This window comes from Taurulus bubalis (assembly GCF_910589615.1).
Source record: "Taurulus bubalis genome assembly, chromosome: 6".
In the NCBI taxonomy this organism is placed as follows: domain Eukaryota; kingdom Metazoa; phylum Chordata; class Actinopteri; order Perciformes; family Cottidae; genus Taurulus; species Taurulus bubalis.
In genome coordinates, this window is record NC_136594.1 from 17,782,005 (window position 1) to 17,807,404 (window position 25,400).

The 25,400-nt window shown below is 40.4% G+C and overlaps 3 protein-coding genes across 3 annotated transcripts; 2 read left to right on the forward strand and 1 right to left on the reverse strand.

Annotated features, from left to right (window-relative positions):
* Nucleotides 1-2,333: 2,333 nt before the first annotated feature.
* On the forward strand, nt 2,334-6,170 carry cenpk (centromere protein K; the record flags this gene model as incomplete). The annotated part of the gene is made up of 10 exons (XM_079219183.1): nt 2,334-2,339; nt 3,045-3,146; nt 3,235-3,291; nt 4,063-4,126; nt 4,366-4,412; nt 4,520-4,602; nt 4,725-4,823; nt 5,138-5,273; nt 5,390-5,443; nt 5,861-6,170. 10 exons carry the CDS (start codon nt 2,334-2,336, stop codon nt 6,014-6,016), a joined length of 804 nt encoding a protein of 267 aa, XP_079075309.1. The 3' UTR covers nt 6,017-6,170.
* Nucleotides 6,171-6,851: 681 nt separating this feature from the next.
* On the forward strand, nt 6,852-14,421 carry LOC306737776 (stromal membrane-associated protein 1-like). Its single transcript, XM_079219564.1, has 10 exons — nt 6,852-7,041; nt 7,470-7,603; nt 8,090-8,175; nt 8,296-8,371; nt 8,521-8,583; nt 8,704-8,779; nt 10,305-10,435; nt 10,876-11,092; nt 11,943-12,280; nt 13,223-14,421. The coding sequence occupies exons 1-10, from the start codon at nt 6,924-6,926 to the stop codon at nt 13,355-13,357; spliced, it is 1,374 nt and encodes a 457-aa protein (XP_079075690.1). The 5' UTR covers nt 6,852-6,923; the 3' UTR covers nt 13,358-14,421.
* A 7,845-nt stretch (nt 14,422-22,266) lies between these two features.
* LOC306737779 (keratin, type I cytoskeletal 19-like) lies at nt 22,267-24,924 on the reverse strand. Its single transcript, XM_079219567.1, has 6 exons — nt 24,430-24,924; nt 24,036-24,118; nt 23,761-23,917; nt 23,473-23,634; nt 23,156-23,281; nt 22,267-22,513 (listed from the first exon to the last, which is right to left on the reverse strand). Exons 1-6 carry the CDS (start codon nt 24,847-24,849, stop codon nt 22,289-22,291), a joined length of 1,173 nt encoding a protein of 390 aa, XP_079075693.1. The 5' UTR covers nt 24,850-24,924; the 3' UTR covers nt 22,267-22,288.
* Between the last annotated feature and the right edge of the window lie 476 nt (nt 24,925-25,400).

Consider the following 25,400-nt stretch of genomic DNA (forward strand, 5'->3'; position numbering starts at 1 on the left):
ATGCCGATTGGCTGATGTATTTTGAACATTTTTGAACTCTCAATTATGTAAAAAGAAAGATAAATTCAAAGTATTTCACAGACTGCCACCTTGTTGATTTGGAAGTGTATCTGCATCATATAGTGTTGGTGCAGCAGCAGCTTCAGATCACAGGCGGATGTAGTTTAGGGGATGATAATAGAATGATACAAAAAATAATGGTTTTATACATGTTAAAACAGCAGACTGTGAGCCAGGAAGAAGAGGTAAACTGCAGTTATATATGAACGCAGACTATCGTGTATCTTTAAATATTGTTTGCTGTTTAGTTAAAAGAAATGTGGTCAAAACTCCATCAACATTAAGAGCTTAGTTTTTTTCAGCAATGATTCAAATCAAGAAAATAAAGAGAAGCTATATACACAAAAAGGTAATTTGTAGCACATGAATACAATTTATAAAAAAATATTATAGCTAAATATGGGTGTAGAAATAAAGACGGCAAACATTTTATAAATATGAGCACAGGAGGAAAAGTTACAAGATATAAGCAATGGGCATTTTCATTTGTTATTGGCATGGAGCAAAAGCACCCAAATAGATACATTAATAAATAAAGTCAAATGAATCAGTGGTGTCTGTCAGATCTGGAAGGGTGGATTCATCATTTAAATTAAATGTGTCAAACCACAGTATACTGGTTATTAGAAAAAAAAGGTTCATGACATAGACAAAAAAAAAGCAGGTATAGTGGAAAAGGCGATGCAGATGATGACAAAATTCAAACTCCAGTCAGCTGCCGACCACCAAGGAGACAGAAATGCAGAGACACCTGCTGGTGTTCACAGGACAGTGTACACTGAGCAGCTAACCATCTATGGTTTGTTTGTGTGTGTGTGTGTGTGTGTGTGTGTGTGTGTGTGTGTGTGTGTGTGTGTGTGTGTGTGTGTGTGTGTGTGTGTGTGTGTGTGTGTGTGTGTGTGTGTGTGTGTGTGTGTGTGTGTGTGTGTGCATTTTGAAGAGTATATCAAAATAAAATGGGTAATTACATAAAATGAATACCACAAAGTAATACTGAAGGAATTGTCAACAGATTTGATTTTAGACCGATTGTGCAAGATTTACCATCTAACGATGAGAAGAAATGTAATGTTTATTAATGAAAAGTGGTGAACACATTAGAATACTATAATGAAAGAAAAACAAATCAAACCAAAATAGTCAATGTGATACGTGAAATGTTTAGCAATTGAATGGCAATTGTGAAGATTAGAAAGCAGATAAATCTAAATCACAAAGAGCATTTGACATACAAATCATGTTTGTGTTTTCCAAAGAAAATGTATTTAATTTGGTTTTTAACTGACAATCTTTTACATTCTTGGTCATTACGTTTGATTTGGGTAAAAACTTGCTTCTTGACAGGCTACAGTGTAGTTTTGCTTCTCACTCTCTCTCAGTATTAATGTCGTATTAGACTTATCAGAGAGATTGTAATACCATGTTCAAGATAATAATAGTGCTTTGCTGTCTGTTTCCATCTTACTGTAAAATACTGAGTTACTGGACAGCATATTCTTTTTTATAAATTCTACCTATGTGTGGCCTGCTATTAAGCAGTGATGGGAAAAGCACTGACAGCCAGAGGTAGAAGTATCAAAGGACTCCACAAGTTGTCTGGCAATTAAAACCTTACTGAACCTTAATGAATGTGCAGAAATATTATCTTCAGAATGTAATTAAAATATATCAAATAAAATACTAAATGGCCCCTTTGTGTTACAGTAATGAAGTATTATTGTGAATGCATCAACTGAATGAGAATGAGCTAATTTGAACTTTAACCCTTTATATGTTGGTAGTTAACTCTGTAACAAAGTATTGTATTTCATAAGATGATTATACACTTTTGTATGAAACATCTTTAGCTGTATAGTAACTAGCTGTCACTTTATTGTAGTATATGTATATGCAGTATAGTAAAAAGTGCAATGTATCCTTCACGTAAATGTAGTGAAGTAGACTATAATCTTAAAAAGAAAATACTCAAGGAGAGCACCAGTGCCTCAACGTTGTACTTAAGTAGGTTACAGTTTGTTTGGATATTTATTTTTACTTAAGCTTTTGAGAAAGTTATACATCTCACTTATTCCCTAAACGACTAAACGTATGTAATTGCAGCTCCTCCATCTGACTGAGGTAGTAACAGTGCTTAGTTGTCAGTCTATGTGGCTCACAGGAGGTTAACTCTGTCCACTGGCACCGGTGATGTCATGATCAAGAATCTGATACTAGTTATCAGCAATACAATCTGTAATTGAAAACACTGACCTTCCAACTCTTTTCTAGCAAAGATGCATGTGACAAACAATAATAATAATTGTGTTGGCCAATATGAATGAGCTATATGCACCTTTAACACAGTGCATGTATACTATTCCTATTGCTCCCACATAATTCTCAATGAGTGGTATACCATCTACAATTATCTTACTCTTTGCTATGGCTTTGTTGGAAAAGGCCTAGTTGTTTCTATTCAAGAAAGAAAACAATAAAGCCCTCAGTGCTGAAGAACTGTGTGAATTGCTACGCGGTTTCTGCGTTATGCTGTCCACAATGCCAGATTGATCATCACAAGCAACAGCTTTCTACTCACTGAACCTTTTCGCCTGAAAGAAATAGCTTAATCTGCATATCTGCGGTTCGTAGTTTTGAAGACCGCACTGAACATGCGCAGTCCGGCGCAGCCTTGACGCTCCTCAGCATTCCCCTCTGTCGCAGACATTTCGTCATCAGTGTTGGCGGTTTTTTGAAAAAGGAGCGTTTGTTGTTGGTTTCCGTGTTGTGGAGAAAAGAGAGTGAAATTCAGATATTATGGTAAGACTGGACGTCCGTTGACTAACTATTGTAGCGCAAATATGTACACAGCAATGTAAAGTGAGATGCATATTAACTGTCGAGAATAGCCGCCGTGCAATGTCAACTTTTCATTAATGTATCACGAGCCACAACTAGCCGATAGCTAATAAAACCTCAACATTGTGTATTTCGTGTATCGTGCTCAGGCTGAGGTGAAGCTCGGCGGCCAGGCCACGGCGGAGCTGTCAGAGGAGGCTCAGGGTGAGCTGATGGACCGGTGTGAGGAGCAGTTCGCTCAGCTGGAAAAGGTAATGTTTAGCCAGGCTGTGCTTTCCAACCAGTCTCTGGATGTGTAAATAAGTTACAACCCACAGACCTGTTCCTTTTGTGTTGCAGCTTCAGAATGAGATTATACTTTGTGAACCAGATTCCTGCGAGAATCCTCAGCAGCAGGTGAGATGATTGCACATGTTCATTGCTGATCTTTTCAGTTCATATATAATATTTTCTCAATGTCACTGGTGACAACATGGAACACCTTGAAGTCGGTGTTGCTTTAAATTACTAACAATATCTGTGAAACGTCCTATTTATACAGCCCTTTATTGTACGCATAATGTACAAGCAAAATAACCTATTTATCTAACTAATCAACAATCAATTATCCAACAAAATGCAAAATGATGGAGCAAAGGGAAGACTACAGAGTACAGGAACGCTCATCAAACCTAGCCATGCACCACAAACTTGATGGTTTAAGGGAAACTCAATTAAACAAAATGGGATAGAGCTGTCAAAGAGGCTTTTTCTCAACGGTGCTGCCGATGGAAATAAGAAGTCATGAGTATGTTATAAATGTTTACAAATAATGCAGCATTTCAACGTTGATTTATCCACCTTTTTTTGCATCAAACATACTGTGCGACCCTAAAGGAATGACATCGTAGAAAAACAAATACCTTACTGCCTCACTGTGACTGGTACACCACACAAAACTGAGATGATCGATATCCAGTGGAGGCTTTACAATCAGCTACCACTAAACTATTGTTTAGTTAGAATTTTACGTATCATATTTTACAAAACTATTGTTAGCTTGTTTGTTTTACATTAATTAGGTGTGCAATTGGTCTATGTAAATAACTTAATAACTAATCAATAGCCTTCATAAATATGATGTCCTGTGTTTAATGTGTTTAATCTGTAAATATTATTCTTCAATAGGCAGTAAATCGACTGATAGCAACAGAAGCTGAACTGAAGCAGTGGCTGGCCGTGGAGCCAGAATGTAAGTCATCTCTTCACACTGAAGCTGTAACGGTAATGAAATATAAACACCACAAATCAGTACCAGTTCCTCTTAAATCAAAATGTATTTTCAGACTTTGTAACTTCATCAAATTTTGATTCCAGACTTTCAGATCATTTGAAATTGTTATACCTGTTGTATCCACTGTCTGCTATTACAAAGTTAGCATTTTATAAATGCATTTATAGTATTTGTTTATTTATTATTTCTCTATCCAGTGCTGGCATCGAATTCAGAAGTTTTACTTAAAGCTGGAAAAGAGGAGGTATGTCTGTGTGTGAAATGTAACATTAAAGAATGTGTCTTGTTGAAATTGCATATTTAAATTCAGTTCTAGTTATGCAATCCATTTTCCCACTTTGTTTTCCACAGATGCTCAAGCTGTGCTCTGAATTTGAGATGGTTGTTTCTTGCCATGAAGCCAAGAGAGACAAATTGAGAGAAACTAAAGAACTGTGCGTAAATCTTTTAGTAATAATGCAGACTTTTTCCAGCATATAAATGTTTCTCAGAAGTGAATGGAAGATACTTTTCATTTGATTTACTCAGTGTATTCTGATTTTTTTATTTATTTTAGTGAACAGAAGTGGTTGGAGGAAAAGAAACAGGTGCTGATAGCTGCCAATGACCACGTTGAACGACTTCAAAGGGAAAAGGGGACATTTTCAGAGCGCAGGTGAGTGTCATGGCGATCACACTAAACCAGAGGAGTTCAAGCTTTAAGGTGTATTTCCACTGGAGGGCAGCAAAACACATTTCTTTTTTCAAGAAGGAACAATGCACATGCATTAACACAAGCATTTGAGTCCATCATGTAAATGTGCCAGATTGAACCACACATACACATCTTCACCTTCAGCCAGGTTGATGGCATTCAAAGAAAACAGACAACGCACAGAAGCACTCGATCTTTCTCAAACTTCACTTTGAAAACTGTACGTATAACCCAAAATGTGTGTGTGTGTTTGTGTTGACATGTGCCTTCAACAGTATATTGCAGGACACCAAAGATAAAATCCAGAAAATGAAGGTCTACCAGGAAAGGTTGATGGAGTCTCTAGGGGACATACTGGAGAAGCACGTCCCTCTCCCTCAGAATGAATCCAGTACAAGCAGGAAGAACAAGGTGCAGCGGCCTGTTCTGTGTTTGACGATCATCTGTGCTTTTGCAGCCCGTTAACATGTCAAACCTGTGCTGTTGCTACATCAGTGCAGATAACCATCTTTTGTTTTTACTTTCAGAACATTGCACAGAAGCTAGATGAAGACTTGATTTCACTTAATGAAATTCTTGAGGTGGGTTTTAATGCACTACACATGTTTTTTTTTCAATGACAGTGAATACTTACATCTTATCTCCAGCCCTCCCGTTCACTTAAATTTGAGGTCTAGAGATGTTTAATAATGATGTACTGTTGATATGGTCCCCAGCTGTCAATGTATTTGCTCATGTATTTTAGTCGGGTGGTTGTATACATCATTGAAAATATGTTTGAAAATACTTAATGTTATAGTATTTTGTTGGCCATGGTACATATAATCTGTATATGTGTATCATCTCTATCTGAGCATGTCCTTCCAGTGGGGATTGTCAAATAGAGAAAGACATGCAAATCTATTGATTATCTCTTTGTAAATGCCGACCTGTAGACTCTATAAGTTGTATCGCCTTGCACCCTCACTTAACATTAATCTTCCTCTGTACCCCCACAGCTGCTTATGAACCAGGTCCTGAATACACCACACAACCCCTATGTAACCCTGGACAACACATTCTGGCCACCGTATGTCGAGATGCTGCTCCGCTATGGCATCGCAGTGAGGCACCAAGAGAATAACTTCAAGATCCGCCTGGAAACCTTTTGTTAAGGCAGTGGTGCAATAGGCATCTTGAGTACCACGTATCTGCTAATGTTTGAGTCAGATTGTATAGTGACATCATTATGTATATTTATGTTAGCTTGTATGAAGAAGAAGAGTTGGGAAAGATATGAGGTTAGAGATATAATGAAGTGTGAATTATTAAATGTGCAACTTGCCCAATTAGGGTTCACAAGTATTTTTTTAAAGATCTGTTGTACAGAGTAACCATGGGTCCTTTAAAACATCAGACAACACCTAAATTGAAGTCTCAATTTCGTGTAAACTCGTATCATTAGGTTTATATTTTATCTTAAGTACATATTTCCTTTGATCCTATTTTCATAGCTGTTTTCAATGACAAGATTGAATCAGCAATGAGAAATGTAAGTTTGTATTGACTATATTTGGTTTCATTTAAAGATGTTTGAGTTATAATGTGACATGTTAAAGCATTAAGGTACCCAAGTGTTGAAGTGTTATTTTTATGTATATATTTTCATCAATAAACTTGGGAACTGCAGATGTGGAGTTTTGTTTTAAAAAAAACATACATCATTGATTGTCATGTAGGCAACCAGTAGCCATCTTTCCAGTCACAATTATTAATGGGGACTAGTGGATAAACTTATACTGCAGAGAATTCTTTTTTTATCTATGAAAATGTAAAAGGTATTTCATGCGTAACGTCGTGCGTCAGATGACGTCAGACCCGTCGTCCAATCAGACGCATGCGCCGCGTCAGCTTTAGCATTCCTGTGGGCGGAGAGGGGATTCCGGTTCCGGGTGTTTTCACATTTCACTCCGAGGCGTTTCATCACTCCGATTATGGTCTTTTAACAGAAACGTAATTACATTTACGACTGATTAAAGTAGAGTTACTTTACATTAAAGGAGTCCAACTAAAGCCGTCACTATGGCGACCCGCTCGGAGAGAGAGAAGGCCCAGAAACTTAACGAGCAGCACCAGGCCATCCTTTCCAAAATGCTGAGAGAGGAAGACAACAAGTACTGCGCCGACTGCGAGGCAAAAGGTACGACATCTACACTGTCGGTTTCTGAACCGTTCAACTTCACGGAGGAATCCGTCGCGAGCGTCTGCGTCGGTTAGCGAGCTAACTCGCTAGTGTGTAACTGGCTCGAGCTCGTCAGCTGACATCTCTTCCCCTCAAGCTAAACTAAGTGGCTAACTAGCAAGCTAACTTCTCTAAATCTACATAAGCCTCCCGCTCTCCCTTCATGCCGCCTTCAGCGCTTTGGTCGGGTTTTACAAGCGTTTAACAGACTGGGGATAGGTTCTCCACAGCAACTTGTTTTCATGTTAGCTCATTGGTAAAGAATGCAGAGCTGGCTTTTGGCACTTTAAGTCACTACAAGATCTTGCATGTTTGCTTTTTTCTTCACACATCTCTCTATAATCCACATCACATTACTGTTGTTGTTTTTTGTTTTGCTTCATCAGGTCCAAGATGGGCATCCTGGAATCTGGGAGTATTTATCTGCATCCGGTGTGCTGGCATCCACAGGAACCTGGGAGTGCACATATCCAGGGTCAAATCAGTCAACCTGGACCAATGGACTTCAGAACAAATGCAGGTATTGTTTTGTTCTCGATGTACTTTGGTTCAATTACAGAAGACAATGCTTTTAATCAGTTTAAATTGCTGAGGTGAGACATTATTGCAAAATCTGTGTTGGGTTAAGGAGATTTATTTCAGCATCCTTTATCTGGGCATATCTGTCCTCTAGTGACAACCAGCCTTTCCTCTTCAAAGCCTCAGACCTGTGACAAGACTGCACATTATAAAGGGGTACTCTCAATAATTTCACCGTGCCTCAATAAACTTGGTTGACTGTGAGAGATCCTAACTTTTAGTCCCTTATGTGAGTCAAGCTTCAAACATACCAGATCCTACAACTCCCATAATGCAAATGTGTTGGGTCTGTCACTTCGCTCCATTGATGTCATTTGGAACTTACCATAACTGCCCGTTTTCACCTTGAAGTTTACTGATTACATGAACATACAAGTTATAACTGTATCTATTGTATTTTATAAACCTCTGTTCTTTCTTTTTTTAGAGTATACAGGATATGGCAAACACCAATGCCAGGCAGCTTTATGAGGCAAACCTTCCAGAAAACTTCAGAAGACCTCAAACAGACCAGTATCCTTCACTTTAAGCAGACTCACTTAAAACAACTTGAAAGTGCCATTCTGTATATACTGAACGCTATGCATTTTTTTACTTGTTTGTTGCCTATCTTTCTCTTAACTCTGACCTAAGAGCTGTGGAATTCTTCATCAGGGATAAATATGAAAAGAAGAAATACTACAGCAAGAATGTGACCAATGGGAGCAGTGTATGTATCTAGCTTTTTCAATAATAAATAGCTAGAATATACATGCTTTTAAAAGTAGTGTACACACTTTTACAGATGAGTGGCTTAAGCTGGCATCAGTTTTCCTGTTGTTCATTTTCCTGTTGTTTCTTTTTTTTTTTTTTTTTTAGCCAAAAAATGGTAAGAAAGAGAGGGAGCCAGACCGAGGCAGCAAGGTGTCCTCCTACACCAAGGTAAGGTGCTCATTCCTTCATGAGTAGAGCTGTTGTAGGAACATGCTCCTCATCATTATTTTTGCCCCATATGAAGATTTCCTTACTTATTTTATTTATGTTAACTACCATTGCTTATAGAGTGAAGAGTCCAGGCCAGCTCCCAAAATCAGCCCCGCTAAGACTTCAGAACCCTCTGTGAACCTCCTAGGCCTTGGTGAGTATCTCAGCGCTTCTTGTGTTGCTGGAAAATATCTGCTGAAATGTGCTGACTGAGTTTGAGATATTTATGGAATCCGGTTAAATACGTTTTCAGCTTGTAATTATTTTCTTTTTATTGCCGTTCCCAATAAATGAGTGGAAGACAATAAACTAATTGAGCTGGAAGTTTGGAGGGTTATGGACTAACAGTGCTGTTCAATTTGAGATTACTGATTTGTATTTAATTTGACTATGTGTGATTAGTTTCCTGTAACTCTTGCTTGGTGTAGCATGCTGTGGCATGTTATGGCTGTAATTGAATACCGCAGGGCCAAACCATGACTGTTTCTGTTTGTAGATTGTGTTGTCATCACCGTTAACTGGCTCAATGTGTAATAATCAAGCAGTGGGCTTGAGAGTAATGTTTAAAAGTCACCATGTTACCCTTTCAGTTGGTTTCTAGCACCTGTGTAACATAGCAGTTACTGTGACTGTACATTCCTGTTACTCTCATCTGACAAGAAGCAGACAGACCAATCTGATCCGCAGTGTTATCTGTACTGGTATGATATCTTTAATAAAGTCTGTTCTTTTAAGTTGCTGTTGAGGCAGTCAACCACAGCAAGGTTTTCTTTCTGAGTTTCTCAGAGGAAGCGTGAAAACGGCTGACTCAGTCACCGTGGTTTGCGACCGACTAGTAAATTCTTGTTTTGTTTTTTACATCTATGTTTGGACCTTTTTTTTCTTTGGAGAACCAGTCTGAAATATTATACGGGATAAACCAGTCAATGGGGACAGTTTGACGCAACACCTTATCTCAGTTGCTTACAGCACATTTATGCCAACCATATGGAAAGGTTTTTGCTCATGGGTCCATTGCTGGGTCACTTGCAGCAGGTCTTGTGGTGTACAAATGCCAGTGAATATTGTGTAAATATGTCTGCATTGCTTGAGAAAATGAGTTGTTTCTCATGGCCAAATAGCGAGGTAGAACTACAGGTTGTTGTTCGATTGATTTGTGTACTTGTCCACCTTTCTTTAGATGAAATGGCGGTGGCATTAGTGACTGAATATGCATATCTAGGAATATGTGTGTTATCACTTCGTTACAGCAATTTCATTTACAGTTTTAAGTAAGATGACATATTTATGCTACTAAGGGGCATTGCAATATTTGTATTTGTTTGTGGTCAATGAGCTAATGAGGGCAAGCTAATATATGTTGTATTGTAATAACCATTATGCTTACTGTGCAGGCTGTTCTGCGGCTGTGGGAGGGCCTTAAATTAATAGAAAGATGACACGTATTCTCACATTAGCAAACAAAAGCCCCGTTTGTTTTACACAGTTTCACAGCAATTACATGATGTACTAAGGTTTTATTTATGATCTTTCATACGTTCTTGTAAATTCAGATAGAATGTCTTTGGGACGGTCGTCAGTGAGTTATGTTGTGTCAAAACAGTCCAACACTTGTTTTTTTTAACTGTGAGCTCTTAATTTTTTCCTGTAAAACCAGTTTCTTTACCTCTCCGTCACAGACGTACCGGCAGCTGCATCAACTAACAATGGTAGCACGAGCACAAGCCAGAACAACAATGACCTGGATATATTCGGCCCTATGGTATCCAACCCCCTCCCATCATCCTCCTCTGCAGCTCAGTTTTCTCAGGTATAATCCAGCAAGAAGTCCCCTGTACACCTGTGATTTAGTACTAATTTCCGAACGATGCTCAGGCGGGCTTTACAGTAATGGTTGTCTAGTTGTATACCTGAAATTAAGTGTGTAGTAGAAAATAAAAAGTAAAATGATAACTACCAGCATCAATAGCCCACAAGACAGAAACACCAATATGAGAGACGGTGAAAGAGGCAGAGACAGAAAACGTGTGTGTGTGTGTGTGTGTGTGTGTGTGTGGCTGTGTGTGTGTGTGTGTGTGTGTGTGGCTGTATGACAATGAGGTCGTAAACTGTAATCAAATATGAGTGGATTTAATGGAGAAACCTTTTATTGTTGATGATTTGTTGATTCATTAAAAACCTATTCTGTCAGTACAGGTTTCAAATTGAGCTTCTGATGTTTAGTTCATCTGAAACATTTCCACCTGTCAGGTGAGCTCTGGTAACGCAGCCGGCACTCCGACACAAGCTCGAGCAGCAGGGGCAGCAGGAGGCGGAGCCAGCTCAGGATCGGGGCAGGGAGACCTGGACTTGTTCAGTGACACCAGTAGCACCACTAAAACTGAAGACACGGCCAAGAAGCTGCTGTCCAAGGACTCCATCCTGTCCCTTTATGGAACCAGCAGCATGTCCCAACAGGCCCCCGCTGGTGAGGACGCAAACATAACGATGTGAAATGCAACCCAAGTCATGTTCTTGAATTGTAATGTCTTTGAGACATAATCATTCTCTTAATGTAAGGTCATGTAAATGACATTACATTTTCTCGAATCCTAAAGCATTGTATATGTTTCCTACAAATCTTGGTATCGCTAAACAAAAGAAGTTTGCCTAAAATTGGCAGACAATTTTTTATTTAAATCAGGAACTACTTTTGATTGCAAATCTGACCAGACATTTCATCCAGCGTTTGCTACTTTACTCTGTCCCCCAGACACGTTTGGTCTGTATCATAAAATATTCAGGTTTGATAGCCATCCCCCGATAAACCTGCATTGAAATCATAGCAAAAATATGCTTCCCATAACTTCAGAACTTGCCTGAGGATTATCTCCTTATATATAGGCACAGAAAATGGGGATCCAGTTGTCGCCCACAACTAACTCATTACTTCATGGCAACATTATATTTCTGGTTTACATCCCCCAAATTATGGAAACTAGTTCCTAAACTTGGGGGTGCAGTTGTCTTGATTTTGTCCATGGGGAGGCCCACTGTGTCAGACTTTGAAAACACCTGGACTAGATTCAAATTTTCCTCATCGAGGTAAGGCTGAGATCTATGTGGTGAACAGAATCCATAAGGAGCAATTAGATGCACGCTTGTATGTCCCAACACTGTCCCTCAGTCCTGTTGTAACTCCTCGTCCTGATCAACAGGTTCCTTAAACAAACACACAGCCAAATATTTAACTAGTTTTGGAAAACACCCCACATATGACAGGACAGGTGATGCATAACATTCTTCCCTCTGTTTTGCATGTCTTCCTTCCCCCTCAGCTGGCATGTTCATGGGCCCCTCCCAGATGCAGTTTCCTGTCCAGGCCACTGGTGGTTATCAGGCTTTCCCTGGCATGGGCACGGCCATGCCACCTACAACTGTCATGGGTGCCATGATGGCTCAGAGCGGGGCAGCCATGATGGGGCCCAGTCCGGGCATGATGGTTGGGATGACGATGCCTAATGGCTTCATGGGGAATGCGCCAGCCACCGGTGTGATGGGCATGGCACCGAGGATGATGGGACCACAGGGTGGTGCGTTGCCTGCAGGCATGGTGCCTGCTCAGGGCATGTACGCCATCCAGCCTGGGCAGCAGGCTCAGTGGAACATGGGTCAGGTATGGAGAGCCATTAAGCTATGTTGATTACTGCAGCATTGTAAGAGAGTATTTAAAAAGCAACTCGACATTCAACCTTGCTCTGTGGGTTGTGTGCATGTATGCCTGCTTGATTATGGCAAAAATCATAATCATGATTGTCTTTTTGGTGAATATTGAGATCACGATTTATTAACACAATTAATCACTGACTTTGTAAACGTGTTTGGAAAGATAATGTTATAGTAAAATGCATCAATCTTATCTGGTGCACGCATGTCTGCATGTTGAGAGCAAAATTAAGAGACTAGATCTATGAAGAGCATTGTGAAGCCCCGCCCATGCCCACAGGGAGAGAGGAGCAGCAAACACTGAAAGGCAGGTCAGGGCAAGGGGTGCTGTAAAGCACACCCTTCACCCCGGGCCTTTCCAAGCTGACCTGGAGCAACTTAAGCATCACAATAATCGTTTTTCGATTATCTTATTTTTATAATCATCAAAAGACAATATTCTAATTGAATTTGAAATCCAATAAATTGCACAGCCTTATGTTCATATGTGTCAGGTGTGGTTAGTTTTACATGTGACCAGCTTTGATGATGCATTGCATAATAGTGCATTGTGAAGTTACTACGGTACGCAGGATGTGGACTGAGCATCCAACAGCCTACACGGGTGTAGAAAATACGTGGAGCAGCAATAATTGATTCTTGACCTCTAGAGGCCAGAAAGAAGACACCAAAGCAAGGCCATAAAATGTCTAGTGAAGAGGTTGTGCAGGAGGAGCTTTGATTTACATTCAACTTTGACTGATATTTCTTAGAAGCATGCGTTTACGTCTTGTCTCAATCCGACTACAGAGATCATGGATTAGTTTCACGACATGGCTGTGTTCCTCATTATAATATTACAATCCATGATCTTATGCTCTAGTGTTGACGTGAATCTTTTTCACATCCTCAGGTGAATCAGCAGATGTCAGGGTTGACTCTGAATGGGGCAGGTGGCCAGATGGCCTTCGGGCAGCCTCCGTCAGCGATGGGTGGATGGGCCGCCGCAGGATCTGGCCAGACTATGAGCACACAGCTATGGAAGTGAGCCTTCAAGCGGGTTGATGGTTGGGCAGAGTAAGATTCAAGGTTGCAGAAAGTGCAAAATATATCTTGTGCTGCTTTGCATCTCTCTTTGAACTGATGCCCATTTCCATCGCGGACCAGCCTTCAGAACATAAAATTGTATCTCCTTTTTTTCCTTCTCCCTTTCTCTGTCTCTCTTTCTCTCTATTGTGTGAGTGAATTGGGAGTCATACAGGATTACAGCCTGGCAGTTTCTGCCTGTCATATGGTTTTTGATCATAACTTTTATTTTCCTTTTTTGGAAAAATTACAAGGAAATAACAGTCCCAACAAAAATGATATTGACATATCAAAAAAGCTGCAGGACCAGTTACACAAGCTTTTATTGTATCACTGTATTATTATTATAAGAAAATATAACATTTAAATGAATAGTATTTAACGGGAGAAGATAGGACTACCAAGTCTATCAGTACTGCTCCAAAATGTACAGCGATGTATAACCTTCTTTTAAAGTACCTGTGGTTCCCCTATAAAAAATTAAAGTGATAATAAATGACTGGCTCTGATGCGTCTTCTATGATCTATATATAAATATATATTTTGTATATTCAAATAGCAGATTGTTGAATAGGAGCAATTAATAGGAGCTGTTCCTCTTAGTCACATGGAGATCAAAACATTCCCCTTTGGAAAGTGGTGGATATTGTTTGAAATCGCAGAAGGTATGAGTTAATGTACAAGAATTATAGATAAAATATGTGTGAGAACGAACCAAAAGGTTAATAACATTACACACTGTTTTTTAATGTTGACATTGGGCCTTTGCAAACCACTAGAAAAGCCTCATTCAAAACGCCATTAATTAATTTGTTTAAAGGTGTATTGGTCAACACAATCTTGTAATGGTTAGGTTTGTGTAGTTTTTATGCTGAGGAAGTCCATTACTGCTCCTGCCCTCTAGATGGCAGTAGTGTGCCTTGGAAAGTCAAGCAGGACAGAAAAGCTTCACAGCATGGACGCGCTCATTTGTAGCTCATTAAAAAGTTGAGTGACTGTTTGCAAACAGTCAGCACGGATAGTTGTTGGAGGCATTGAGTTATTGTAAAGCTGAAGAGTTTTTTTTTGTTTTTCTGTGTCACATAAAAAAATGAAACAAAATAAATGTAATTGACTTTTTGTGTACTGTTGAGTAGTTGTTTCCCCTGCTAGCAGTGCCAAAACAATTAGCCCCCTCTCACCTAAGTTTGGCAATTTTGCAAAGCATGGTAATTTAATTTAAACAAATGGATGATCATATAGACATTTACATCTTGTAAAGTTCATTGTTTGTTCCGTCGTAGTCTGTTTATTTATTTATTTGACCGCTAATGCTAATTTTGTTCAGGTCATGTGCAACAAATGTCACAAACTCCACCTGGAAAACAAGTTGCCAGACTGAGTGAGCCACGGCATGTGAGAGATTGTTCTCGACATTTTGATTTCATACTAGTGTTACATTTTTTATGGCATAATATACTGTGACATTGTAAAGGCATATGTGACATTCTTTTCTATGAAATAATTTGTAATCGTATACTATATTTTATTATATTCTCATGACATTTTAATAACATACTATATATCTATTCTTTAGAGCACAGTATACTATGACATTTTTATATGGCAAACTATAATATGACTTACACGGACCCTACTATATCACATTGTTTTATATATACAGCATTATTGAGAGCAAGTGGTGGTCAAACAAGCCAGAAATGAAAAGGAGAGGTATGCATTAGCGAGAACAAAGCAGTGAAGTAAAACATTATTATATACGTGTTATATTTGTAATGTGTAAAACCCATCCGTCCCTGTTTGTAAACCAACTTGAATGGGTCTAATTTGTTAAAGATGAGCCAGGTGGGTGGACGACATTGCGCAACAACAAGGGCTCCCGGGAAGCTGCAGGTGAGGGTGCTGTGAAGCTGACGAGGCCGGACGGACTTTCCAAGCCGAACTAGAGCTCGTCTCTGCGCACTACTCTGGAGGAAATGCGATGGAGAGGAGGGTCAAGTCAGAACACCTAAAATATTGTGGTTCATTATGAAAATGTGGCAGTCTAAGTAACTGATTAGAAACAATGAACTAACTATAGATTGTGTTTGAAGTTATCACTCACACTATCTATTATGGTTGAGCTTGGAGTTTCTAGTTAAACATTGTAAGATGAAATACATGTTGAAATAGTGAGTTCCATAGGGTTTACGATTGGAGTAAAATGGTAAAAGCTATAAAAAGAGTAAACTTTTACATATGGGGTCAGGGTGAATGAAGGCGTGTGTGTGATTCATCTTGGCTTCAGGGTAAAAGTAAATACAATATTCACTTCTACTACATAAATACTTTTCAGTTTACCTAATGAACAGGTGTCGTTCATATAAAAATAAAATCATGATACAGTATTTGTGCATATCAAAACTTAGAAGTTAATCAAAGAAAACAAAATGTGTCCATACCGTCAAACTCATCAGTTTTCTAGCTCGAGCATAAGGAGCCCCAGTACATTGTGAGCACACACGACTGTTTTTCTTCAGCCATCGTAAACTCAATAATTACACACAATGGGGATACGTACATCAGATAACATCAAACAAACAAATTGCTGTTCTGTGCAACATAATTCGTAGACAACATCGGAATATTCATTCATCTTCTCACTATCGGCAACAGCCAGCCAGTTCAGCAAAATAGCGTGGTCATGTTTACTTCCTGTATCTTCTCAGCTCCGCCCCCTTGACCTCTCGGCCTCTCGTCATGCTCACGCGCACTGCTGCAAGAGAAAGAGAACCACGCCTCCTGCTGTCCGAAGTCAATAACCAAGGCAGGACTGCTGCAGCAGAGACTATACATGTCTAAACATGCTTTGTTACATATTGATATGGGAAAAAAATGCATTTTACTCCTCACTCTACACATTTGACTTTACTGCACCACTGTAATTGTTGTTGTACTGATCTGATCTGATCTATCCCATAACCCCGGAGGGTCGTTTGGGCACCACAGACGATCTGTTGACCAGCTCTCTCCATCCCTTTCTGTCCTCGGCAGCTCTCATTGCCTTACTGAGTTTCAAGTGAGTCCATTCTCCGATGTTATCTTCCCATCTTTTCTTTTGTCTCCCTCGTCTCCTTCCACCTTGTACGGTTCCTTGTAAGATGGTCTTTGCAAGGCCTGAGGATCTGGTGATGTGTCCGTATTACCTCAGTTTACGCTTTATAACAGTGGTAAGCAGGTCATTATGTGGCCGATGGCTTGGCTGATCTTTTGCCGGACATCCTCGTTTGTGACATGTTGGGTGTAGGAGATACCCATGAGTCTTCTGTAGCATCTCATCTCCGTGCTCTGTATTCTTTTCTGTAGCTCAGCTGTAAGGGTCCAGGTTTCACAGGCATATAGAAAGATTGATGTGACAAGTGAGCGCAGTAGTCTCACCTTTGATGCCAGACTGATTTTTTTGTCTTTCCATATGGGCTTGAGTTTTGCCAGAGCAGCAGTTGTTTGGGCTATTATTGTTGTTGTGCAAAGTTTCTTAATCAATGTGAACCGTGCCAACTTACCATCATATAGTATCTAAAGTCAGAGTTTCTTTTAAAAAGTCAACTTTGTATTTAAAAGCTTTTAGGCTCTAGTTTGATAATAAATACATATTTTGATATTAATATTGTGTTGTGATGTAGTGGGCATACATCAGGGCACTATAGTGCAAATGTTAACTAAATCCAAGCGATAGGTGAAACATTACATAAGATTATTACTCCAGAGCGTTTTTTTCTACACTTTTTCGCCAATGGGGCTAGTCAATATATAGTTAATTTTGTACTTTGTTCTGTATTTTGATGTCCAAAAAAAGTTTTTCGACCATCCTCATCAAAATTATTTAAAAAAAGATTGTATTTTGTTCTATCTTGGGTAGAGGTATTTAAAAATATAAAAGGAGTTCTGCACCTACCACCTTTGAAATCAAAATGCCGTGTCTAGTTTCCTTTGAACTGAGTGATATTAGCAAATTTCCCATGAATTGCCAAAATATTGAGAAAATGCAGTCTGCTGATTTATGATATTCCTTTTGGAAAGCGCCTGCATATATTGAGCTATTTGAGACATGATAAATTACTGTGTGGTTTTGGCTTTAACAAGGTGGAGATTTTTTTTTATTTCCATGGGTTTGATAAGGAGTCAAATCTGTCTAAAAGTAGTCTATCATGTTGACTATAACAAACTCATTTCTAAATGTACAGGAAACCAGCACTTGGTGGCAGTAGTGTATTAGCTTTTGAAATAAAAGGGAGTTTCCCAGTTCAGTCTGTAGCCAAAATGAACTAGCTCACTATTCTCGTTGCTTACTGTTCTGTGCCAATATGTACATATTGTTTTTTTCAATTGCTGTCCTATTTGTTTTAATTTATTTTCTAGTTGCCGTTATTATGTTTAATCACTTATAAATGTAGCTTGTTGTTGAGCTTTTCCCCCTTCCTAAGGTTGGTTATAAAGTGCTAAATACAGAGCATCAAGTTTATGATTACTAGAGCCTTCTCAAGGCACTTTTGTTATATATTATTGGGAGGCTTTTGGGCACATTCACACAAACTTGCAGAGTTTGGAAAATCAGAGTCATACAGTAGGTGTTTACAGCCAGTAGCAGTAGCAGTTTTGTAGGGAAAATGTGCCTCACTCTGCCTCTGAGCGATTTTGATCAGTAGTCCTTTCATTGGGTATTTCTCTCTGGGTTATACGTATACCTTAATAGGGATTTCAACAGAATGTATTTCTTTAAAAACACACAATATGTATATACCCAATGCATGCTGGGATATGCTCTAGTACACATCAGGTCACTACATTAAAATGCAACAGATTAAAAGCTCTTTGTGTAAACTCCCTCTTTTTATGATAGCGCTAATCGTATTTACAAAGCTACTCAGCCCTGCCCAACTAAGTCCATCCTGTCTTCAGGATCCTGCAATTGTATGCAGGGTGTGCAGTTCATCAAACCAGCCTTGCAACTCCAGCCTTTCACCTCCTGCATTTCCAATTTAGAGCCATATGCTTTCTTAATAAAGTAGCCAAATACTGTGTTTATGGTGGGAATGGACTTGCAGAGGACCAGACTTACAGCCGTGCACATGGATGAAAAATCACATCTATCTCATGCTTGGCAGGGCCTGAAAGCCCCTGAAGTGTGTTTGGTCTGGTTCCACTCTCTCCCTCTCAACTGTTCCTACGCCTCACTGCAGCTCATGGGCGCAGTTTGAAAACTTTCACAGTAAGGTTTGATGCCATACTGCGTCTCAGACCTTTAGCAAAGAGGTTAGGCATTCCTCTCAGTGCTTGTGTCAAACCTAACACTGCTCCAGAATAGAGTGCGCCAGTCGTGTGAAGAATGTTCCTTCTCTCCACATCAACATTCCTGCTGATATGGGTGTTGGCTTCTGGTTTAACCATTGCAGATATGACTAATACTTAACTAAACATTTCACTGATATGAAAGCTGAATGTGAAAAGTCCACATTGAAATACAGCAGGTTCAAGTGATCTTTTGACATTCTTAATTCAATCAGTCAAATCTATAATAGAGTAAAATAAATATATACATACAGTATTGGCGTCTCTCACTGCGAAGCAGGAACCAGAGTTTTGATGTTGTTGATTTTTGCTGCGTTTCGAGGTCCTGCGATCTCATTGGTCCTCAGAATCGTCTTAAAGCATGCCAGATGCGCGGAAAGAGACGGTCATTGCAAATACATGTAGCTCATGGTGTGAGCAAGATTCAGGTCAATGTAGGTCATTTTTCTATTTCTGAACAGAAAAACACGTTTTTTGGACTGAGAATGCTTCAAAACATGTCAATGCTTGTGTTTATTGTGATTCTGGTGATTTGCATATTTAGATGCTTTAGGCCATAATTTTTCTAAAGATGTGCAGTATTACTCTGTGGCATGATGGGAAGGCACCGAACAATACAATTTAAAAAAACTCAGGGAGCAATCGAGGAGTAATTTTTTGCTCAGACTCTTGACTTTTGATCATATTTATGCAGAAAATGAGTAAAATCATAAAAATCATAAATCAAAAGCAAGGAGTTGCGGATTCGTTAGAGATCAAGGACAATAGATCATATGAGCTGTAGAACACCTAGGGTCCCCTAATTAGGCCCCTGTTGCTCACAGGGATTTAGTTACTGGACAAAAGGAAGGTTTCACACATTGTCCCTATCACTGTTGTTTCAATAGTTGCAATAGAAAGCAGGAAAGAGAAAGAATCCAACGTATCCGGAACTTGTCATTAACTGAACTGAATTGAACTCTGTGGCAAGTATTTCCAGACATCAAGTGAGTAACCTCTTCTTCTTCTCTCTGATCTCTCCTGCTAGCTTCAGGCTGTCTTTGGATGGCAGACAGCCATGACAGGGATAAAATACAGAAATGTCTGTTGGCAACTTGGCGCCGCTCCCTATAATATTCTTTTGTGCATCCATGTGCAGACAGTCTGCCTATTCATGCTGTAAATAATAAACTAACTACTCAGTGTCAGCTTTTGTTGCATCTTTCCCTGATCCCCTTTTCTATTAATCCATCATTAACTCACATTTCCTCACAGTTTATTTCTTTATGATGACAGCTCATTATTACACCCAGAGGCTCCTGAACAAATTTAAGAAAATCCTTCCAATTATGTGAGCGAGGTGGTGTCAATCATTCATAAAACTCACAATAAAACGGATAACTTCAATTAGAAAAACTATACAAGTAAAAATGCAGACAGTGAGCTTTGGAAATCAACCAGCTCCATAAATTCATCAATGTTAAACGGCCTTTTTGGAGAAAATAGACTACAATGACGAAAAGTAAATAATCCTCTGTAGTTCGTTGTCAGTTTACAGTTATGTGCAGGTCTATTTCCTACCCACACTGTCATTTTTACAAGATACCAAGTGTTAATATCTGAATATGTTCACCTTTGGACAGAGCCAAGCTCGCACTTTTCCGGTCCTCATGCTAAGCTAGGCTAACGTCTCCTGGCGCTAGCTTCATATTTAGCGTACACAGACACACAGTGGTATCAATCTTATCATCTAACACTGCAAAACAGTGAATTAGCTGTATTTCCTGTTTTGCTGGCATGCAGTTCATTATTGAAACCTGAATCAACCAGGAATGTCTTCTGTTCATTATGATGTCATCATAATCAACATCAGATGCTTTGGTCTACTTTTTCTGATGCGTAATATAGTCTTTGTTGACATGCATGTTTAAAATGTATGAACATTGCTGTGCATATAAACTTCTGCATGTGTACTGTATCTCAAACCGAAAGAACTGAAGCAAGTACCATCATGGCACATTTTGAACATAGGAAAAGACTTATAAAATATGAAAATGCACAACATCTAAATACATCTAACATGTCACCATCAAAGAACTCATAAGATTTGGTTTTAGTATCTTTTTTTATGACATCTTGTCTGAAGTTTCATGTTAAATTACAAGCATAACTGGAAGGGCTTCGTCATCAACTATCATAACAGTGTGGAAGAGACGCCGGTGTGCAACAAAACAGGTCCAAATATGGCTGAGTGAAGCTCCTCAGAGGGGGGTGGATTTTGCAAGCTGATCCTCTCTATAATCTCTCTCTTCTCCAAAACCAACATTACACCATCATTTGAGAATTATGAACTCTTGACAGGATTTCACTGTAATTTTAAAAGCTGTAACTGCTGACCTGTACAGAGTGCAAAGGCTCAAATGAAACTCTCTCTTCCCAACGCACCACACCAACATAACAATGCCCTGCCTCTCTTTCATCATCACCCGAGGAACTGCACCCTACATTTTATCATTACAGCTCATTGGTCATTTGTAATCTATCGTTGCTCATAAAGGAGGCCAAAGTGCAGTACTGATAACACCTGTTTCCACAAAGACTCTCTTTGTTCAGTCAGTCAGTGTTTGCATTCCCACTAAGTATCCTGAGCCCTGCGTGTTCTTGTTACTAGGTGACATGAGTTACACGGACATCATGTAGCACTGTGTTGAAAGCCTCCAGGGCAAAGATTAGTCAGCCAGTTGGGTGTGTCTTGTTTAAAAAAAACCTCCTCGGGCAAAGCCCAGAGGCTCATTCCCTTTATTTGGTCACAGAAGACACTTTTACTCAAGTTTTTTGAGAGCATTAAGTTCAACATCTCTGTGCGGTCATTTCTCTAATTGCCTAATGCTTTCCACACCAGAGATCTTAACCATTGTTCACCCCTTCCTGACAACAGCCTCAGTTACGTAACATTTCCGCAGCCCACCTCCCAGAATGCAATGCTGTTGCCATGACGACTGCACAAACAGAGCAATGTTGTTGAGAAAGACGTTGTCTGTTTTTCTGAAAGATCATTAAAGTCACGAAACAACTCAATTTGTGTTCACCAGCAGATTTATTTTTTGGACAGGTCACACACAAACACACACACAGAGGGATTTCTTTTAAATTGCAAATGTTGTAGACTTCAACACGGGCTTCATTTTCAACATATCTCAGGTTGTTTCAGTACAGTTTCACTCATCTCGTGTATCAGATTTTATTAGTGTGTGTGTGTGTGAGTCTGAGTACAGCTTGTCCTGCCAGTTGGACCTCCTAGCTGGAAGTGCGCACTGTGGTGGTTGTGGTGGTCTTTGAGCCCCCTGTGAAAAAGAAGGGGAAAAAATCAAGTTGGCATGACTTCAAGCTCTTATTACACTGGCTTTACTGTTGCTATGTAATGTCTTGTTAAAACACATGTTACGTACCTTTCGGTCTACAATGAGGGAAAGGGAAGAGAAAAGTAGAGGAAAAATAATGAGTGAATTGGTGTATTGTTTTCTACATGAATTAGTGCACTTTACTTTAAATGATCTCAAAGGTCCATGCGCCTGTATTATTGTGTCTACCTGGACTCCTCTGTTTCTAGCAGGCTCCTGTACACTGAGATCTCCTGCTCCAGCCTGGTCTTGATGTCCAGCAGCATCTTGTAGTCCTGGCCCTGGGCCTCGATGCTTCCGCGCACGTTGCCGAGGTCGGACTCAAGCATGTTGATCGTGTTCTGGAACGCGGCGAGCATGGCGCCGTAACGCCCGTCTGTCTCTGCCAGTGTATTCTCCAGAGCCCCTTTCTGTGGACGGACGCAAAGAATATACGATCTGATAATCACGCACACAAATTGAGACATAGTGTAATGTTCATACTTGCAAACCAGTTTACTGTAGTAAATCTTTTGTGACAATTTAAAGCTACAGTCTGGAACCACACCTTGGATTATACGTCTGACCGACACAACAGCATGTCTATATTCTTAAAGCATTATCTCTTCTTTGTGAGGGAATGATTAGCAGAGGCATATGTGCTTGGTTTTGAATGCATGTGTCTTTAAGCTGTTCCTCCACTGTTATTCAGGAGTAGTGTGCTGTTCTAGCAGGGAGTGTTACATGATTTACTCCAGCTGGGCACAGATAATCCATGGGGGTAGATTTTTTTGGGTTCAGCATTCCTTCAGCTTTCTTCAAGCTCTTTTATGTCTTCCAGAAACTGAGCCCTTCCCTCCCTTCTCCACAGCTCCCATCACTCTTATCTTTCTCTCCCTCCCTTCATTCTTTCAATAAAGCCTCTTACTGTTCCCCTCCCTTCTGCTCTTTTCCCCTCTGTCTCTGTCTGTTTCTCCATTCCCCCGGACAAGACAGCGATGCAGGAATTTTTGCTCATATAAGGCAAGATCAGTGGGATGTTGAACAGATGCGTTGTTTGTTTTTGTACTCACCATGCTGAGCTGAGACTGCAGCTCAATCTCCAGGCCCTGCATTGTGCGCCGCAGGTCACCGACCTCTGTCTTCGACGTCTGGATTGTCTCTGTGCTGCTGGCCACCTCCTTGGAGAGGGTTGTCGACTAGAGCAAGAAAAAACAGACACAGTTGTTAAGAAGAAGAAGAAGAAGAAGAAGAAGAAGAAGAAGTCTTGTTGATTACCCATCGTAGTTTCCAAGATCATTATGTTTAATTACAGGTTAAACATTTGAGGGAGTAAGCCCAGTCATTTGCAACGTGTGGGGTATGATTGTTTATGGAAAAGTCTTTTTACCTTCTCATTAAACCAGCACTCCTGGTCGCGACGATGTTTGTCAGTGATGGATTCGTACTGGGCGCGGATCTCGTCCAGGACTTTGTTGAGGTCTACCTGGGGTGCGGCATCGACCTCCACGTTGACTGTGCCAGTAAGCTGAGAGCGCATTGCTGCCAGCTCCTAAACGAAATAGATATAAAGAATAGAAGTCAGCATTAAGATCTATTTGCAGCATTTCAAACAGTCCTGATACCTGTTCTCATAGTGAGCATTGATCATTATAGCTAGAGGATGTGCTTAAGTCACCTCTGCGTGATTCTTCTTGAGGTAGGCCAGCTCATCCTGCAGGCCCTCGATCTGCATCTCCAGGTCAGCCTTTGTCAGGGTGGTCTGGTCCAGCAGACGCCTCAGGTTTCCAATGTCAGCCTCAACTGACTGGCGCATCATCAGCTCATGCTCGAATCTGATGAGTTTTTGAGAGTAGAGAACAAAGATATGAGACAACGACAACCCTTAAGCCTTTTTGTTTGACATTGACACGATGAAGGTAGGGCCTCAGACGTATGAAGATTCCTGCTTACTTGGTTCTGAAGTCATCAGCAGCCAGTTTGGAGTTGTCAATCTGGAGCAGGATGTTGGCATTGCCGATGGTGGCGCCGGCAATCTTTGGAGAAGAAGAACAAAGCGAGTTGACAGAGGGCAAAAGTCTCAAAGGAATAGTTCATTGTGCAGTTACATACAGTAGCATAGTCTGGTTTGCTATGAATTACACACTAATATGTCAGTTAACTTTTCCTGCAGTGCTTCTCAGCTACATCACCTTGTGAAGTCCCACAGCTACACACTACTGTCATATTGGCATGCAAACTGCCGACACACTTGACTTTACATAACCCTCCCTTGATAATCATTAACAGCACGACAAACATTTGACTTGTCTATATTTTAGGCTGCTGGGGCAGGCACACAATATACCTTGTCCTTCAGGTCGTTGATAATGGCCCAGTAGTTGCTGTAGTCCTTCTCTGCTAATGGCCCCTTCTGCTCGTAGTACTCTCTGATCTGCACCTCCAGCTTGGAGTTGGCCGTCTCCAGAGAGCGGACCTTCTCCAGGTAGCTGGCCAGGCGGTCATTCAGGTTCTGCATGGTGGCCTTCTCGTTCAGGTGCCCGGTGCCCTGGTCCAGTGCGTTGGACAGGTCAAAACCCATGCCGCCTCCCATGCCACCTCCATACCCGGAGGAGAGGGTGCGCACGCTGGAAGAGGAAATACGTGGGTTTCCTCTGAAGCTGTATCCTGACACACTGTGAGCCTTGTGGGGAGCAGCACTTGATGTGTAGCTGCGGCTCTGCCTCACCATCTGGGGACCACTGCTGATGCTTTGGCTGTAAAACATGATGCAAGGCTGGCTGGCTGTCTGCTGGTCAAGAGAGAACACGAGGAGAAAGGACCGTTATACAGCTGTGGACTGTAACAGGACTGTGGAGTATGATAAAGGGAGGCCGGCTCTTGATATAGTGCTGGACCAGGGGCGGGTCTGGCTGGCGGGGAGGGACGTGGAGAGGGTAGGAGGGAGTTTTCCTTTACAGTTCAGCAAGGGGCTTGGCAGAGCCTCCATTTGTTTTCCTTTAAGGACCAGGGTCCGGTTTCTTTTCACTTCTGTGAGGAAACTGTTATGGAATGTGTGTGTGTCAGTGTGTGTGTGTTTCTGCTTCTGTGTTTGTGTGTAAGGCTCTGTTGGTCCGTGGAGCTCTCTCGGAGTGTGTGTTCAATAGTGTGTGTTTGTGTCTCCATTCGCATGACTTACATTCGCTTTAACATGTACCTGCAGTCATGTCTTGATCTCAACAGTCATTTGTATCCCCATGCAAATAGAAAAGGCAGGTTATTGTTTTAGCAGGTTATTGTTTTAGCGTCCCACCATGAGTCAACATTCCTATTAAGCTG

Excerpts from the sequence above, each read along its gene's own strand:
- LOC306737776 (XM_079219564.1), top strand. The coding sequence starts at position 6,924 with ATGGCGACCCGCTCGGAGAGAGAGAAGGCCCAGAAACTTAACGAGCAG. Across the intron at positions 7,604-8,089 it reads GGACTTCAGAACAAATGCAG|AGTATACAGGATATGGCAAA; the intron begins GTATTGTTTTGT and ends TTCTTTTTTTAG. Across the intron at positions 8,584-8,703 it reads AGGTGTCCTCCTACACCAAG|AGTGAAGAGTCCAGGCCAGC; the intron begins GTAAGGTGCTCA and ends CATTGCTTATAG.
- LOC306737779 (XM_079219567.1), bottom strand. The coding sequence starts at position 24,849 with ATGTTTTACAGCCAAAGCATCAGCAGTGGTCCCCAGATGGTGAGGCAG. Across the intron at positions 23,918-24,035 it reads GCTGATGACTTCAGAACCAA|ATTCGAGCATGAGCTGATGA; the intron begins GTAAGCAGGAAT and ends AAAACTCATCAG. Across the intron at positions 23,282-23,472 it reads AGTGCTGGTTTAATGAGAAG|TCGACAACCCTCTCCAAGGA; the intron begins GTAAAAAGACTT and ends TTCTTGCTCTAG.